Source organism: Peromyscus eremicus, chromosome 19, assembly GCF_949786415.1.
Source record: "Peromyscus eremicus chromosome 19, PerEre_H2_v1, whole genome shotgun sequence".
Classification (NCBI taxonomy): domain Eukaryota; kingdom Metazoa; phylum Chordata; class Mammalia; order Rodentia; family Cricetidae; genus Peromyscus; species Peromyscus eremicus.
Window position 1 is genome coordinate 26,558,221 of NC_081435.1, and position 18,301 is coordinate 26,576,521.

Genomic DNA, 18,301 nt, shown 5'->3' on the forward strand with positions numbered 1-18,301 from the left:
CTAACATCCCAGGTGCCGCATAAATGATGCTTTACAACCACTATTGGCCCATGCACAGCAAACACACTGACTTCCAATTTTGTAATCTTGCTACTTTGGAGTTTATGTAAATTCCTTGTAGGAGGGTACCAGCTGCTTTGTGTTACATTTCTTTCACTCTCTATTGTGTTTATGAAATGTGTGCATAATACTGCTTTAATGTTATTTCATTATTACTATTGACATAAATTATTCTGGTTGAGTATACCACAATCTATTACTAAATTATTCATTTGTCAGTATAAGGTTTGGTTGTTTTAAATAATATTATGAATATTCTTACATATATATTTTGACTAGGTGTATATTTGCATTTGTGATGGACACCCACTTCTTGGGGATAGAGTTGTATAACTAAACTTTCAGTAGATATTTCCAACCAGGTTTCTAAATTGGTTGAACCAACTTACACTACAAATAGCAATATTTTCATTTACAACTTTGTCTACATTCTTTCCAAAACCTGTTCTTATTGGCAACCACTGTGTGTGTGTGTGTGTGTGTGTGTGTGTGTGTGTGTGTGTGTGTGTGTATACAATGCAGGCATGTTTGGACCAATACATTTGTGGAGGTCAGAAGACAACTTTGGGATAGCCTTCCACCTTATTTCAGACAGGGTCTCATAGCTACTTTTCTACTGCACACACCAGCCTAGCTGGTCCCAGAGCTTCTAGGGATTCTCTTTTGTCTTCCTCCCATGTCCCTAAAGGAGAACTTGGAACTATAGACGTTCCTGACATGAGTGTCTAGTCCTTATATGAGTTCTCGGGACTTGAACCAGAGTCTTCATGCATGTGCAAACAGGTGTTTTTACACCATCACAACATCTCCCAAGCTCAAAAGCACTTTCAAACCTTTTAAAAAATGTTAACCAACTTGTTTATTCCTAAGAAATATTTTTAACTATTATCAGCTGAATTGTTAGCACCCTCAAGGTTTATATATTTAAGCCCTGGTACCTACTACCATGAAAGCTGGTGCTATTACATAGGACTTTTTCTTCTCTTTTTGAGGAGTGATCTTACCACACAGTCCTGGAAGACCTGAAACTCATTCTGTAGACCAGGCCGGCTTTAAACTCACAGAGATCCTCCAGCTTCTGCCTCTCAAGTGTTGGGTTTAAAGTTGTGTGCCACCACACCCAGCACAGATAACGCTTCTAATGAGATTATTATATTACAATGTGTGGTTAGGCTAGACCCTTAATAACAAGGGATTTGGTGTCTTTAAGAAAAGTTTAGAGAGGGACAAAGGAAGAGAGGGGAAGAGAGAGAGACACAGATGGCAATCAAGTAAAGATACCAGAGGAAGAAGTAATCTGTGAGGAAAAGACAGAAACCACACAATAAAATTATCCCTGCCAATCCTTTCATCTTAAGCTTCCAGATTTTAGAAGGGTGAATAATTTCACTTAATATGATTTCTCAATTTTGTGTTGTCAGCCTCAGTTCACTAAGTATTTCAGTATTTAGGTGATCTGTAATGATTGCTAATTGTGTACGCTAAGAAGCACACTTAAAATGATCTCAAGTTCCCAATCTTTACTTATAACTCTGTCACTACATTGAACACTTATTTAATTAAACCAAAAGCTTCTTTTAGTGTTTCGTTAATAATAGTTTAATTTTTAATGGATTTAATGAATGGTATTTTTATTCTTTTTTAACATCTGTTTCATTCTAAAGCTTGCCAACATCCCACACTTGTTAAAATGGTCAAGGTTGATGGATTTCAATTTCTGTAAATGTTACCTTAAAAAACGGGCCATAATCAAGTCAGCTTGGAGCTTGGAGCTCAGAGCTCAGGGAATCTCACAGAAGAGGAGGAGGAAATATTGTGGGAGTCAGAGGGGATGAAGGGGAACATGGCCCACTGTATCAACTAAGTAGGGCTCATATGGACTCTCAGAGTCTGAAGCAGCAAGCACAGGGCCTGCATGGGTCTGCTCCAGGTCCTCTGCATATGTTATGGCTGTTGTATTGATATTCTGTGGGACTCCTAACAGCACGGGGGGTGCCTCTGACTCTTTCATCTGCTCTTGGGACCCTTGCTCTCTTATTGGATTGCTTTGTCCAGCTGAGTCAGATATGAGGGCTTTTGCCTTGACTGATTGTATCCTGTTTTGTCCTGTTTGGTTGTTGTCTCTTGGAGGCCTGGTCTTTTCTGAAGGGAAGTTGGAGGGTAGATCTGAGGAAGAGGGGAAGCTGGGAGGAGTGGAGGGAGGGGAAGCTGTGTTCAGGATACATTATATAAGAGCAGAATCTATTTACAATAAAAGAAAAGGGGGCATAGAAAAGCAAGTATTTGTTGGCAACAGAGGGGAAGGAAAATCACAAGAGAAACAAGGTAATATTATAAATCTGAGTAATGTCTATGTAGAAGTTTATCTCATTTCCTTTTTTGTGTTAGACACTTCTCATGACAAAAGTGTTTAATATCTCCTTGGGAAAACAGATTTTTTGGAAGTAAAATCAACTTGACTCTGTTCAAAAGAAAAAGAGGGCAAGCAAAGATGCATTCTTCTGTGAGTATCTAATACAATGTACTATAAAATGTAATTTCTATAAAAAGGGAGTCACTTGACATGCTCAACTGGTGTCTTTGGGGGGTAATATCAAGATATTACCACGTAAGTACCAATGCTTTTAAAGGAACTTTCTTTGTTTAGATTGAATTTAACACATGCTGTAATGCTGATGAAAATTTGTTTTGACATCAAGAATATTTTATAAGCCATATTTGAAGACACCTGGTGCTACTGTAGCCACAGAGAGTGAATAAAGGACTTCGGGAGATATGTATGCCGTTAAACTGGAATCAGAACTCAGAATCCTCCATTGTTAGTCAGATCTCCCACTGCTCTGACAAAATGTGAAAGAAAACAAGGAAGGGAGGATTTATTTTGACCCAGGATTTCAGTCCACCATGGAAGGAAGAACGCCCATCAAGGTGGCCAGAACCTGGAGTAGAGACGGCTTACCTGGTGGTCTTTCTCTTTTTTCTTCTCCAATTCTGACTTCAGACTATGGGTGATTTCCCACTGCAGGAGATTAGCTTTACCAATTTTGTTGGTACTCCTCAGGCCAATCCAACCAACAACCATGACTAACTAACCATGACACCATTCGGAAGGAATGTTTAGAAATGATCTAGAAATGACCAAACCCATCCACAATCTTTATGACTCTTGGTTTTACTCCATTAGTTCCATTTGCTATTCACATGCTCAAGAAATGTCCATACTCAGAAATGGTTTTTCGAATAAACCCCGGAGGATTGTGATACTGATATTCTCATTCTCTTCAGTCCATTGGATGCACATATGTGATTTCTAGCTATAAAATGATTCAATCATCAGATTTTAATTTTATTCATTTTACTTAGAAACATTTTAAATATATTTTAATTTCCCATCTCCTATTAACATGGCTTTTATGTGAAGTTAAGTAGTCTCAGCCTTAATAGAATTTATCTTTAAGTAAATACAAAATCCATCAAAAATCAACTATATTTAGCATATCTTATGCTCTTGTATGTGTACTCACTCACATTTTAAATGATAGTTAAAGACACTTTGCAATTTATCTGATCAGTAAAAGACAAGGCAATAACAGAATATAACCGTGATATTCAGTCACTGAATTCCATGGTGTATTTAAATCTGACACATTGTCTGCATCTGTTTGTTGTTTTTTGAGGCACAGTCTTTCTTGCCTCAAACTTGCTATCCTTCTTTCTCAGACCCCCAAGTTCTGGGATTACAGTTGTGCGCCACTGTGCATCCTTGAATGTCATCTTCTGTATCATGTCATTTCTAATAACTTTGGTCTTTGGTCAACCAACATGAGGACATTTTGTCCAATGAAAGGTTATAGTAAAACAGTTGGATTTCTCAAAACTATGACTAATTCTATTCACTTAGAAATAAAATTAAATCTTAAAGTTTTTATGACATATATCAATTGCTCCTAATTCCTATTTTAAATTATTGAGTTTTGTTTAGATATTGCAATCATATGTACCTTTTGGGCACAGTTTCCCCCTCAATAGCCTTATGATTACAATTACTGTTCTCATGTGGCCTTGTAGCAAAGTAAATCTGTTGTTCATGCCATTTATGAGTCATGTATTTTAGAGAACTTGATGTCTAATTCAACATTTATGTTTCTGACCAACTTTCACATTTTAATAATTTGTTGATGTGTTTATTGAGACAATTAAACAGTGTACCTCTTAAACTCATGAATTTATAGCTCTCATCAGAGATCAGTTGCACTGCTAAAGAATCATAGTGGATTGTGAGCAGTTTGAATGGCCAGAAGAGTGATTCTTAGATATTCCCACACATGAAAGACTGAAGTATGGACTCCCCTTAGATCAGCAGACATTTTGACTCAAGATCTAGAGTGAGCTTGAAAACCAACTTAAAAACAAAACACAAGAATGCACACATAATCAAGACCCCTAAGAAACCCTTTACACAGTCAATTTGAGAAACATTGACTCAACTTAAAAATCTTTATAATGCCCAGATTTGCATAAAAGTCTTTATAATGATCAGTCTTTATTATGTTCAGTGTTTATCTGAAAATATCTCATGAAGTTATTGATTTGAACGCATGGTGGCGGTGTAGGCTAAGAGAATGAATAAGAAGTCTTTAGAGTCCTTGGACTCAGTGTTTTGCCTAGAAACTGAAGCAAAATACGGAACCGTTTGCTGCTGAAGCTAAGACAAAAGCATTCCGGAGAAGAGGAGTCACCATGAACTTGTAAGATCAAATCGAAAAATTCCACAGCAAAGACTTTCCGGAAGGCCAAAGTTACCTCCGTGATTAAGAGCTGAAAGGGATTTTTCCCTCCTGTACCAGACCTAACAGTAGAGATGCCACAAACAAAGGAGCGGGGAAAGGCAAGGCAAGTGATGATTTTAATTACATTGATGCTTTCGTGGGAGGTGGGTTCAGAATCAATTCAGTATGCCATGCTGGAGGAGACAGAAAGCGGCACCTTTGTGGCCAATCTGACTAAGGACTTGGGACTAAGGGTGGGAGAATTGGCTGCTCGTGGCGCTAGAGTGGTTTTCAAGGGGAACAGACAGTATTTGCAGCTTGATCCACAGACCGAGGATTTGGTGCTAAATGAAAAGCTAGACCGGGAAGAGCTGTGCGGCTCCACGGAGCCTTGCATGCTGCCTTTCCAGGTGCTACTAAAAAATCCTTTGCAGTTTTATCAGGCTGCATTGAGAGTTATAGATATAAATGACCACGCCCCAGAGTTTCCTGCCAGAGAGCTGCTCCTTAAAATATCAGAAATAACTGCACCAGGAAAGATATTCCCTTTGAAAATGGCGCAGGACTTAGACACTGGCAGCCACAGCATTCAGAGCTACACTGTCAGCGACAACCACCACTTCCACGTACTCACCCGCAGCCGCAGCGATGGCAAGAAGTTCCCCGAGCTAGTGCTGGACAAGGCACTGGACCGTGAGGAGCAGGCTCAGCTCAGACTAACGCTTACTGCGGTGGATGGCGGGTCTCCGCCCAGGTCAGGGACCACTGAGATTCAAATACTTGTCTTAGATATAAATGACAACACTCCGGAATTTGCTCAGGAGCTCTATGAGGTCCAAGTTCCAGAGAACAACCCCATAGGCACACTGCTCATTACCCTCTCAGCAAGAGATTTCGATACAGGATCCTTTGGAGAGGTTTCTTACGCACTGTTGCAAGATGATGACGTTAACGAGCCTTTTGTAATAAACACAAAGACAGGGGAGATTCGACTGAGAAGCACGTTGGATTTTGAAGCATTTCAGTCCTACCATGTGGGTGTTGAGGCCATAGATGGTGGTGGGCTAACAGGAAAGTGCTCTTTAGTTGTGCAAGTATTGGATGTGAATGACAATGCTCCCGAAGTGATCCTATCCTCACTCAACAGCCCCATCCCTGAAAATTTGCCAAGCATCATAGTGGCAGTATTCAGCGTTTCAGATGCAGACTCAGAAAATAACCAGGAGGTTACGTGTTCCATACATGACAACCTTCCATTTCTCCTAAGACCATCCATGGAGAATTTCTATACTTTGGAAACAGATGGGGCACTGGACAGAGAGAGCAGAGCTGAGTACAACATCACCATCACAGTCACCGACATGGGCACACCCAGGCTCACAACCCAGCACACCATAACAGTGCAGGTCTCTGATGTCAACGACAATCCCCCTGCCTTCACACAAACCACCTACACCCTGTTTGTCCAGGAGAACAACAGCCCCGCCCTGCACATAGGCACCATCAGTGCCACGGACTCAGACTCAGGCTCCAATGCCCACATCACATACTCTCTGCTGCCCACCCAAGACCCGCAGCTGGCCCTCGACTCGCTCATCTCCATCAATGCTGACAACGGACAGCTCTTCGCGCTCAGGGCCCTGGACTACGAGGCCCTGCAGACCTTCGAGTTCCAGGTGGGCGCCACAGACCAAGGCTCTCCTGCACTCAGCAGCCAGGCGCTGGTGCGTGTGCTGGTGCTGGACGCCAACGACAATGCGCCCTTCGTGCTCTACCCGCTGCAGAACGCCTCTGCACCCTGCACAGAGCTGCTGCCCAGGGCAGCAGAGCCAGGCTACCTGGTCACCAAGGTGGTGGCAGTGGACCGCGACTCTGGACAGAATGCCTGGCTGTCCTTCCAGCTGCTCAAGGCCACAGAGCCCGGGCTGTTCAGCGTGTGGGCTCACAATGGCGAGGTGCGCACCTCCAGGCTGCTGAGTGAGCGCGATGCTCCCAAGCACAGGCTGCTGCTGCTGGTCAAGGACAATGGAGATCCTCCAAGGTCTGCCAGTGTCACTCTGCATGTGCTGCTGGTGGATGGCTTCTCTCAGCCCTACCTGCCTCTGCCAGAGGTGGCGCACGACCCCACCCAGGATGAGGATGCGCTCACACTGTACCTGGTCATTGCCTTGGCTTCTGTGTCTTCCATCTTCCTCTTGTCTGTGCTGCTGTTTGTGGGGGTGAGGCTGTGCAGGAGGGCCAGGGCGGCCTCTCTGGGTGGCTGCTCTGTGCCTGAGGGACACTTTCCTGGTCACCTGGTGGATGTCAGCGGGGCAGGGACGCTGTCCCAGAGCTACCAGTATGAGGTGTGTCTGAGGGGAGACTCTGGGACTGGTGAGTTCAAATTTCTAAAGGCAATTAACCCCCACTTCCCTCCTTTGGAATCTGAGAGGAAAACAGAGGAAACTCCTACTCTTCGGAATAGCTTCCTATTCATCTAAATACCGTAGTGTAGTAGTAAATTCTGTCTAAGCTTAGAAATACCTTTTAACCTGAATCTGCATGCTATTGATGTATGTTGGGTGAGGCATTTGGTATTACTTTTAATAATATTTCCTAGAACTGAAATCCAGTGTCTCATGCCTGTTAGGAAAACTCAACCACAGAGCTAAACTGTCAACCTTTTTATTTACTTATTTTTTCTATTTTTGAGACATGGTCTCACTTTGTAGCCTGTGGTGGTCAGAATCTTGCTATGTAGAACTGGCTGGCCTGAGACTCAGAGAGACCCACTTGCCTCTGTCGCCTTAGTGCTACGATTACAGACCTTTGTCATCATGCCTGGTCTTGCCTGTCCTGTTGCTATTATTCTTGATATTATACCCTTTTTTCAAGACAGGGTTTCTCTGTGTAGCCCTGACTGTCCTGGAGCTCTCTCTATAGACCAGGATGGCCTCAAATTCAGAGATCTTCCTGTCTCTGCCTCCCAAGTGCTGGGATTTAAGGCATGCGCCACCACTGCCCAGCCAAGATTATGCTTTTAAAAAGTCAGTTTCTGGAGATTCCACTAGTTTCTCTAGTATGCTTTTTATGTTTTTAAGTTAGTGGCACTAACCTGTGTTTAACAATTTAAGGGAAAAATACTCTTCAGTAAAATTTGAAATCAAATAATCTTTTAAATATATGACCATGTAAAGCCTTTGAGATTGCATTTGAAACAAGTGATTAAATTAATTTCCCTATTAGTGTGTAGGAATACTTTAAATGTGAATATTTGATATTTGTGAATTTTGCAAATTTAGTCTCATTTGGGGGTAGCTAGTTAATTATGTGCACCTCAAAATATAAAAGTAAGGAAATCTAAGTGCTAAGACACCTACCTTATTATGCATAATTATGTTTCAGCATATCTTAATAGTTAACATATCCTTGAATATAGATTTTTCTAAACTATCAATAGTTTGTGAGCCTTGTATAAGAGCAGTATGATCTTTTAGCATCAAGGTATTTACAAATGCTGAATAAATATTTGCTGAACTGTCCAGCAGTCCTTTTTTTTTGTAAAAAAAAAAATACATTATCTACAAAGAAATGCTAATATTCTCTCACAACAATGTGCCTTTGCCAATGGGTGAAGTTTTTATTTTAATTACAATTACATGAAATTTAAAACAATAGTGCTTACTGACATTATCTTCTTTCCTTCAATACAGAAAATATCTTTCTGAACACTCTATGTTCTATTGTTAAGCATAAAATTCAGGAGAGCACATTTTATTTTGTTTTTGTCTAACAGTTTGAGAATTCAAAGTTATTTTGTCAAATCCAAGTTATATTTTCTAAATTTCACCTTTCTCAAGTATCCATATTTTCTCCTCCAACATTCTATAAACATCATTTATTAACTACAAAGCCATTTATATTCTTAGCCTTGTTTTGTAGGTTATAGTTTATGAAAAACATTCTTTTCAAATTTCTGTCAAAGGAAGGCAAATTATAGTAAGGTGGCGGGTGAATATTTTACTTTTAACATTAATCATAGTGAACTATAATGGGCAAATGAAGCATTTGCTCTTTGGGATTCTGGAATGCTTGCTCTGTCCTTCAAATAGTATCTTTTTTCTTGGGAGAGGGATTTGCTTCTTTCACTCCGACCACACAGCTCTGGTTGGAACTTGAGTGTTTTTCAATTAATCAGCTTCCACAGGCCAAAGGTCCTCTACCCAAGGCAGACAGATCAAAATCCTTCCCCAGAAAGGATCATTTTTACTTTGTTGACTTCAATATCCTCTTCGTGTTTGTAGAAGCGGCAGTTGAACTCTGAGCCAGAACCACTTACAAAACAAGTGGTCGTCGCCATTCGATTTTATTGGTCATTACATATAGAACATTTATGAAGGAACACTCCTAAGACTGTACGCCACACAGAGAGAAACAATCAAACGAAACACACATTTTAGTTTCCCTTCTTGCGTTATAGACACATTGCCTTTGGAAGTTAGAAACTGGATTTTTTTAAATGATGTTTTTATTCTAAAACAGAAAAATTAATAACTTTTATAATAGAATGAAAACTCCTCCAAGAGCAAGCTATTTTGTGTTTCCTCCATGGTGCTATGGTCAGAAACTAAATGAATACCTGTACAGACAAACAATTGTTAAGTGAATGACAATCCAGAGCTTTCTGTACTGAGTTTGTACCTTTTTGAGGAAGATACATATTTCTGTCACACAGATTAGCTGTCTCAAGGATGCCAAATGAGGCTTAGGGGCAACGGATCAAGAAAGGAGAGAATAGAACACTTTGACCTAAACCCTGAGCATTTTAGCCCTTACAGAGCACTTAGAAACAAAAATTATCTGAAGTTGCAAAGCCGAACGCTTGGTGGCGCTGCAGGCTAAGAAAACGAAAACCTGCAGAATTCACGCCTGTAGAAGCGGAGCCATTTCTTGGAGCTGAGAAAGGAAGCTTTTTAAATTTCTGCCGATAGATCCTTTCAGAGAGGCAGATACACCGTGTCCAGCAATGCTAAAAAGAAAAGAAGCTCAAAATTATTGAGCCAAGATTCCTGAGCTGCTCACAAAGCAGTTCTTGTGTGATTAACTGCTGCGTCTTTTGGACCTGAGGGACGATGGAGACACCACTCCACAGGGCACTACAGAAAAGGCAAGTGACCGCCATTGTCTTTCTGTTACTGTTGTGGGAGGCAGGCAGTGCGACCATTAAGTATTCGGTTCTAGAGGAAACAGACAGGGGCTCTTTGGTGGGCAACCTTGCAAAAGATCTGGGATTGGGCTTAAGGGATCTGGTCATCAGGGGCGCCCAGATTCTTAACAGAGGTAACAAACAGCTCTTGCAGCTGGAACAGAAGAGTGGAAATTTGGTCCTGAAAGAAAAATTGGATCGGGAGGAGTTGTGCGGGAGCACGGACCCGTGCACCCTCCATTTCCAGGTGTTACTAAAAAGCCCAGTGCAATTTATTCAGGGGGAAATACAGCTCCAAGATGTAAATGACCATGCCCCAGAATTCATGGAAGATGAAATTCTCCTTAAAATCCCTGAAAGCAGCCATCCAGGGGCCAAGTTTCCATTGACAATAGCGCAAGATTTGGACGTCGGTAGCAACACAGTTCAGAACTATACAATCAGCATGAACTCCCATTTCCACCTTCTCACCCGCATTCACAGCGATGGCAGGAAATACCCAGAGCTGGTGCTGGACAGAGTGCTGGACCGGGAGGAGCAGGCAGAGGTGAGATTCACACTCACAGCTCTGGACGGTGGGTCACCTCCCAAGACTGGGACTACCCAGGTTCTCATCGTGGTGCTGGATATTAATGACAATGCCCCTGAATTTGCCCAGGGGCTCTATGAGGTGCAGGTTCAAGAGAACAGCCCCGTGGGGTCACTTGTCCTCACTGTCTCAGCAAGAGATGTAGATGCTGGGACACACGGGGAACTCTCCTACTCACTTTTTCAGTCCTCAAATGAAGTCCTTCGGACTTTTGAAATAAATACAGATACCGGAGAAATTAGAATAAGAAGACTATTGGACTTTGAGGAAATCCAATCTTACCGCATGGAAATCCAGGCCTCTGATGGCGGAGGTCTTTCAGGAAAATGCACAGTAGTAATAGACGTGACAGATGTAAATGACAACGCCCCTGAACTCACCATGTCATTACTTATCAGTGATATTCCAGAAAACTCTCCTGAAACTGTAGTCGCGATCTTTGGAATTTCAGATCCAGACTCTGGAGAAAACGGGAAAATGGTTTGTTCCATACAAGACCATCTTCCCTTCCTCTTGAAACCTACTGAAGAAAATTTCTACACTTTGGTAACAGAAGGCGCACTGGACAGAGAGAGCAGAGCTGGGTACAACATCACCATCACAGTCACCGACATGGGCACACCCAGGCTCACAACTCAGCACACCATAACAGTTCAGGTGTCTGATGTCAACGACAATGCCCCCGCCTTCACACAAACCTCCTACACCCTGTTTGTCCAGGAGAATAACAGCCCCGCCCTACACATAGGCACCATCAGCGCCACAGACTCAGACTCAGGCTCCAATGCCCACATCACCTACTCTCTGTTACCCACCCCCGACCCGCAGCTGGCCCTCGACTCGCTCATCTCCATCAACGCCGACAATGGGCAGCTGTTCGCGCTCAGGGCGCTGGACTACGAGGACCTGCAGACCTTCGAGTTCCACGTGGGCGCCACAGACCAAGGCTCTCCTGCACTCAGCAGCCAGGCGCTGGTGCGTGTGCTGGTGCTGGACGCCAACGACAATGCGCCCTTCGTGCTCTACCCGCTGCAGAACGCCTCTGCACCCTGCACAGAGCTGCTGCCCTGGGCGGCAGAGCCAGGCTACCTGGTCACCAAGGTGGTGGCAGTGGACCGCGACTCTGGACAGAACTCCTGGCTGTCATTCCAGCTGCTTAAGTCCACGGAGCCCGGGCTGTTCAGCGTGTGGGCTCACAATGGCGAGGTGCGCACCTCCAGGCTGCTGAGTGAGCGCGATGCTCCCAAGCACAGGCTGCTGCTGCTGGTCAAGGACAATGGAGATCCTCCAAGGTCTGCCAGTGTCACTCTGCATGTGCTGCTGGTGGATGGCTTCTCTCAGCCCTACCTGCCTCTGCCAGAGGTGGCGCGCGACCCCTCGCAGGACGAGGATGCGCTCACACTGTACCTGGTCATTGCCTTGGCTTCTGTGTCTTCCATCTTCCTCTTGTCTGTGCTGCTGTTTGTGGGGGTGAGGCTGTGCAGGAGGGCCAGGGCGGCCTCTCTGGGTGGCTGCTCTGTGCCTGAGGGACACTTTCCTGGCCACCTGGTGGATGTCAACAGCACTGGGACCCTGTCCCAGAGCTACCAGTATGAGGTGTGTCTGACAGGAGGTACTGGGACAAATGAGTTCAAATTTCTTAAACCAGTACTTCCCAACTTCTTGAATGAAGAGGTTTATAGGAACAGCGAGGAAAATTCCAATTTTAGGGATCATTTGGGGTTTAACTAGAAATCGTACTTTGACCTTGTGTAATTAATTACTACAGTCTTTATCGATGCATATATAATTTTCCAAGTTTTCGCTCATTGTAAAGAGCGAATTAACACGTTACTGATAGTCACATTTATAGCTGTTTCTAATTGTCGAGTACTGCTTGCATTTTTGGTTAGTCATCTTACTACACTCAAGGGCACAAAGTAGCTACAAAAATGTTCTTTCTGGGTGATGTTATTTTCATCACAATTTTTAAAATGTCACAGATGTTTTCAGGTCCCTGGTAGTTGAGACTGTGTATTTATTTCTTATAATCAAAGAAGTCATGTTTCAAAGTTATGGTTATTCTTAGGGTGAACTTAACACTATTGTAAATGATGGCTTTCAGTTTCAAAAATAATTTTCAATTATGTGAACATTTTTGTTGTTTTCTAAATCCTATGAGTCTGTTGCCTAGTCTCAAGAGCCCTGTTTTCTTTCTGCAAGTGAACTATTGGTTAATCAGGCTTATGTTTCTAAACTGAGTATTTTCTTTCAAAATAGATAAAATTTGATTGAACTATCTTTTGGCATTCTGAAAAACTTGGTCCGTTATATTAAAAAGTGATAGACTTATTGGTATACTTGTGACCAATTTTCCATGAATGGTTGGTGTATAGATATTTATTCTCATCCTTTTAAAATGATATATACTCTACATAATTAATACATACACAGTAAGTACAAAGAAGACGCATTAGTATGCTTTCACCAGAAAACTTGCATTAAGTCAACATTATTCTAAAATATTTCTACTGGAGCTTGAGGTGTAGCTCAATGGAAGAACATGTGCTTAGCATGCTGGTGCCCTAGATCCAATGCCCAGCATCAAGAAGAAAAAAGTAATTAAATTCTTCATATGAATGTAAATGAGACCTAAACTAACAAATGAGAACAGTTCTCTAAAAGTGAATTACAATAAACTTATAACATCTGATTAAAACCATTGGGGGCTGGAAAGATAACTCCATCAGTTCCCAGCACATGTTTGGGGGCTCCCAATAGACGTTAATCCCAGCTACAGGGAGACCCAGTGCCCCCTTCTGGTGCCCATGCATACCCACACACAAAGAACTAATATCAATTAAGTAATTGAGATTATAATTTAAACATCTGGTGAAATTCGGTAGCTTAGCCATTTGGTCTTTGGCTTTCCATTGATAATAACTGACACTTAATAACTACATAACTGACACTTATTATTGCCCTGGATTTTATATATATATATATATATATATATATATATATATATATATATATATATATATGTGTGTGTGTGTGTGTGTGTGTGTGTGTGTGTGTGTGTGTGTGTATGTATATATATATACATATATATATATATATATGTGTGTGTGTGTGTGTGTGTGTGTATGTATATATATATATACATATATATATATCCAACCCTGTTTATATCTCAGAAATTTTAGAAGCATTAGAATGGTTGGCCCTAAAAGCCTGGAAATGACATCATCTGAGGTGAAGGTGCCTATCTTAACATATTTACTTTTCCCCACTAGCCTTGATTAAAGCACATCCTGGGTCCTTGGATGACTACTGTGAGAACCCATATGGATTGTGTAGGACATGTAATAGGAGAACCTACTATAATAAGCCTTTGAAATTTGAAGGAGTTATGTGATACTGATTTGATACTGAAATATAATATAAATATACTCCCCTTCTATTGAAAGCTAAATCCCTCAAGCTCCCTTCTCAACTTGCAAGCAGTTCCACCCAAGAGTATTTCCTATCTCCTTGCAAATTTTTACACTTATGTGTCTTGGGGAGGGGCACTGGGAACCTTTCAGTTTCCTGAGCAAGTCTTCAAACTTTTGTGACCTTCCTGAATCTCATAAGCCAAATATTTCAAATTGGAGGAAACAGCTACATAACAGTGCCAGTCAATAGATAAACAAGATGTGTTTATATATATATTATATATATGTGTATGTATGTATGTGTATATATATGAGTATTATTTATCTGCAAAGAAGAATGAAATGACATTACTTATAGAAAAGTAGAATTGGAGATCATCACTGTAGGTAAAATAAGCCAAAGTAAAATAGACAAGTACCCCATGCTTTCTCACCTATGCAGAATCTGGGTGTGTTGTTTTTTAAGACATGCAAGTATAAGGGGGAGATTATTCATTACTTTTCCCATTGTCATGACAAGATAACCACCAAAAGCAACCTAAGGAAGTAAGGGTTCATTTTGAGTGAGAGTACAGTCCGCCGTGGGGCAGTCAGACATGACATCACAGTCACAGAGCAAAGAGAGACATGAATGCTTCTTCTCAGCTTTCTCATTTTCATTCATTCAGACCACAGCCCAGGGAATAGTGATACCCTCATGTAGGATGGGCCTTCCCACCTCAGTTATCTCAATCTAGAAACTCCACCACAGACAGTCCCAGAAATTTTTCTCAGGATGCTCATCCAGTCAAGTTTAGGATCAAGATTAACCATCACAGGGAGTATTTGGGAAGAGAAAGAAAACAAAGAAAAGACGAGGAGAAAGAAGAGCGAATAATGCTGGACTGGATACAGACGAAAACACTGTAATAAAACCTATTATGTCATACAGTTCACATAAGCTGAACACATAAAAATAACCAATAATGAATATCAAATGTGATATTTAAAGAACTTAAGGGCAGCAAAAAGTGAGATGTGAATGTCTTAGAAACCAAGAGTTATTGAGATTAAAGAGGCAAAGTAAATGACTTGATAATTAAAAATATAAATGCATAACATAACTACCCACAATGAAAACTACAGAGAATATGACCACTGAAAATTTGAAAAGTCAAAGATAGTTTGTGTTCTATGTATAATTTGCAGATTGGACATGTATCTTTAAATTGGTCTTTTTTGAAAATGTATGAACAAAAGCATAGACATTTTTAAAATTCAGCCCTACAAAGATGGAGAGAATACAAGAGAATAAAGACAATAGAGGAAAAAATTATATAGATATATAATATGTATATTATATACATATATGTATATATATATATATACATCTAATCCTGTTTATACTGCAAAAATTTTAGAAGCATTAGAATGGTTGGCCCTAAAAGCCTGGAAATGACATCATCTGAGGTGAAGGTGCCTATCTTAACATATTTACTTTTCCCCACCAGCCTTGATTAAAGCACATCCTGGGTCCTTGGATGACTACTGTGAGAACTCATATGGAATTGTGTAGGACATGTAATAGAAGAACCTACTATAACAAGCCTTTGAAATTTGAAGGAGTTATGTGATACTGATTTGATACTGAAATAAAATACAAATATAGCCCCCTTCTATTGCAGCCTGTTGAGACCAGCCCCAGGCTGCAGACAGGGCTCAAAGAGAAACCTGCAGCATAGCAAAACTTGGGACTTCTATCTGAGGGCTTTTTTTAGGAAAAGAATGAGCTCACATGCATTCTGATGGCTTCTCTATTTTTCTCATGTTGGCTCCCAATCTCTTAGTTCTTCATAGCTATATGTGTGTGTATATATATATATATATATATATATATATATATATATATCCAACAGAATCATTTATGTTGAATATAGGAGTTAAATTTTAAGTCCACATTCAATTTCTTAAGTAAATGATAAAAGACAGAGTCCTCCCAACAACACACAAGCAATAAATCTCAACTTCCTAATTGGTGGGCTGCAGCTGCAAATAAAGAACAAGTCATTTATTGCCTTAATTCTCTTAATATGAGCTCATTCGACACTCTCCAAGGCACAGTGACACTAAAAGCATTTTAAATCTTAAAATATATTTTTCTGTCCTGTCTGTACCCTTAGACCATAAAAAAGGAAACTGATTTGGCTGAACTTTGAGTATCCAAGTTACATGTCTGTGTCATAAAACTAAGATTAGGAATTTGTGCAGAGAGTTAATCACTGGCCTATGTTATCAGCCAGACTTAACAAGAAAGACTGGCATAGCAATTAGGTTCCTTTGTACCTATAACCTTGATTCAACACATCAGATGGCTGGATATATGTCCTTGTGATTGGATTGCTTTTCCTGGAAGTGTTCATCTTAAAACCCATTAGCAAGCTCCAGGAATCCAACTGATGAGAGAGAGGAGAGACACTGCAGGCAAGGGACATTGAGATCATGATGGGAGGACGTGCAGAGATGACCGGCCACACTAGTGAAAGCCCATGAACTGTGTACTGGTGGCTGTGGAGCCCCCATGGGACTGGACTAGGCCCTCTGGATATGGAAGACGGTTGTCTGGCTCGAAATGTTTGGGGGGCACTTAGGCAGGGGGATCAGGATCCGTCCCTGGTACATGGGCAGGCTTTTGGGAGCCCGGTGCCTGTGGTGTGACACCTTGCACAGCCTTGGTGCAGTGGGAAGGGGCTTGGACCTGCCTAGGCTCAGTGTGCTGGGCTCTGCTGACTCCCCATGGGAGACCTCGATTTGGGGGATGTGGGGATGCAGGGTGGCTTGGGAAAGAGGGCTTGGGGTGGAAGGAGGGAGGAAGGGGGATCTGTGGATAATATGTGGAGTGAGTAGAAAATTTCTTAATAAAGAAAAATGAAAGAAAAACCCATTAGCAAGGCACCAGGTCTAATCTAAAGTTACTTTGAAGCTTTAAATCAGCTAATGGTATACAGCTGTCTTGATAGCTGGGGAGATTCAACTACTCTCCTATGTCAGCCTGAGCTGTGATATAAAACAGGCCCTAAGTGTCTCACAGTTCTCGTGGAACAACAGGCCTAGTTATGAACCCTGTTTTTATTCATCAAAATTATACATCTAAGGAGGAATCATCTTTTAGACAGTCTACACATATAAATGCCTATTAGATTGATGTACTCATGAGATAAACACACTGCAATGCAGGTAGTGAGGGACTCCCCACACCATATGTATCATATCACATGCTCAAGGTACAGCAGAAGCAAAAGATATTTCAGAGTCTGTAGTCTCATGGCCTTGCCTAAAATGAGGTTGATCCATCAGAGATATTCCTCTTGGTGAACTGATACCTGAACTTCAATTGCCACCTGCTGCACTTCCGATATGGCTACCAGCATCCTTCAATGAAAATCTCCACTTCTCTAGTCCTACCCAACCCTTTACCTGTTTCACTACATATTTTTTTCCTTTTGGGTAGAAAACAGGGAAAACTCAGGGCATGGTGGCTCAAGCCTCTCATTCAAGAAGGTCAGAGGTGGATGCAGGAGAAGCCTTGGCTACATACAAAGCTAGCTTGACCTCTATCACAAAACTCTATCTCCAAAAAAAAGAAACAAGTTAAAAACAATAATGAGATAGAAAATATAGACCATTGATGAATGAAAAATACATGTGAAGAAAAGAAAGGAGGGATGGATAGAAAAGAAAGAGAAAAGGAAAATAAACAGGAAAAGAGACACACACACACACATTGGAGTGCTTCTGGTTCACCTTAGTATGATTTAAGTAAGCACTATCAACCTGCTGAGATCGACCACTCTGCTCTTCAGTCTTTAAAGTTGAATTAAGACAAATGCTTGAGCTGGGGATGTGGTCCAGTGGTAGCTAGCATGGAGGAAGCCCTAGGTTCAATCCCTAGCACTGGAAAAAAACTAAGGATAAATAAAAAATTAGAAAAATAAAAGAAATGTAAAAGGACTCTTGGAAAAACTAGACCTTTTCAAAGAGAAGAATTTGGAAGGGAAACATTGGGAAATAAACGTATTATTATCATCAGAGGGAAAAATTCATTGCATCTAATCAAAGAATGAAAGAGTTCTTGGAAAATATGGACATAATAAATGAAAATCTCGGTAGAAGGGCTTAACATTTCACTATTAGGATAAGAATTTCTACTGTATCAAGCTGATAATAGAAAAAAAATAAAATAAAATAAATGAAAAAAATTAGGGGCTAGAGGTGTGGCTCACTGGTAGCATGCAGGAGAGACGAG

General features: G+C 41.2%; 2 protein-coding genes across 2 annotated transcripts; both read left to right on the forward strand.

The window, feature by feature from the left end:
• Positions 1-4,751: 4,751 nt before the first annotated feature.
• LOC131895675 (protocadherin beta-6-like) lies at positions 4,752-7,364 on the forward strand. Its single transcript, XM_059246152.1, has one exon. The coding sequence runs from the start codon at positions 4,922-4,924 to the stop codon at positions 7,307-7,309; it is 2,388 nt and encodes a 795-aa protein (XP_059102135.1). The 5' UTR covers positions 4,752-4,921; the 3' UTR covers positions 7,310-7,364.
• A 2,400-nt stretch (positions 7,365-9,764) lies between these two features.
• On the forward strand, positions 9,765-12,826 carry LOC131895611 (protocadherin beta-14). The gene has a single exon (XM_059246107.1). The coding sequence runs from the start codon at positions 9,941-9,943 to the stop codon at positions 12,332-12,334; it is 2,394 nt and encodes a 797-aa protein (XP_059102090.1). The 5' UTR covers positions 9,765-9,940; the 3' UTR covers positions 12,335-12,826.
• Positions 12,827-18,301: the final 5,475 nt, after the last annotated feature.

What these genes read in the sequence shown, in the direction of transcription:
- LOC131895675 (XM_059246152.1), top strand. Translation starts at nt 4,922, where the DNA reads ATGCCACAAACAAAGGAGCGGGGAAAGGCAAGGCAAGTGATGATTTTA.
- LOC131895611 (XM_059246107.1), top strand. Translation starts at nt 9,941, where the DNA reads ATGGAGACACCACTCCACAGGGCACTACAGAAAAGGCAAGTGACCGCC.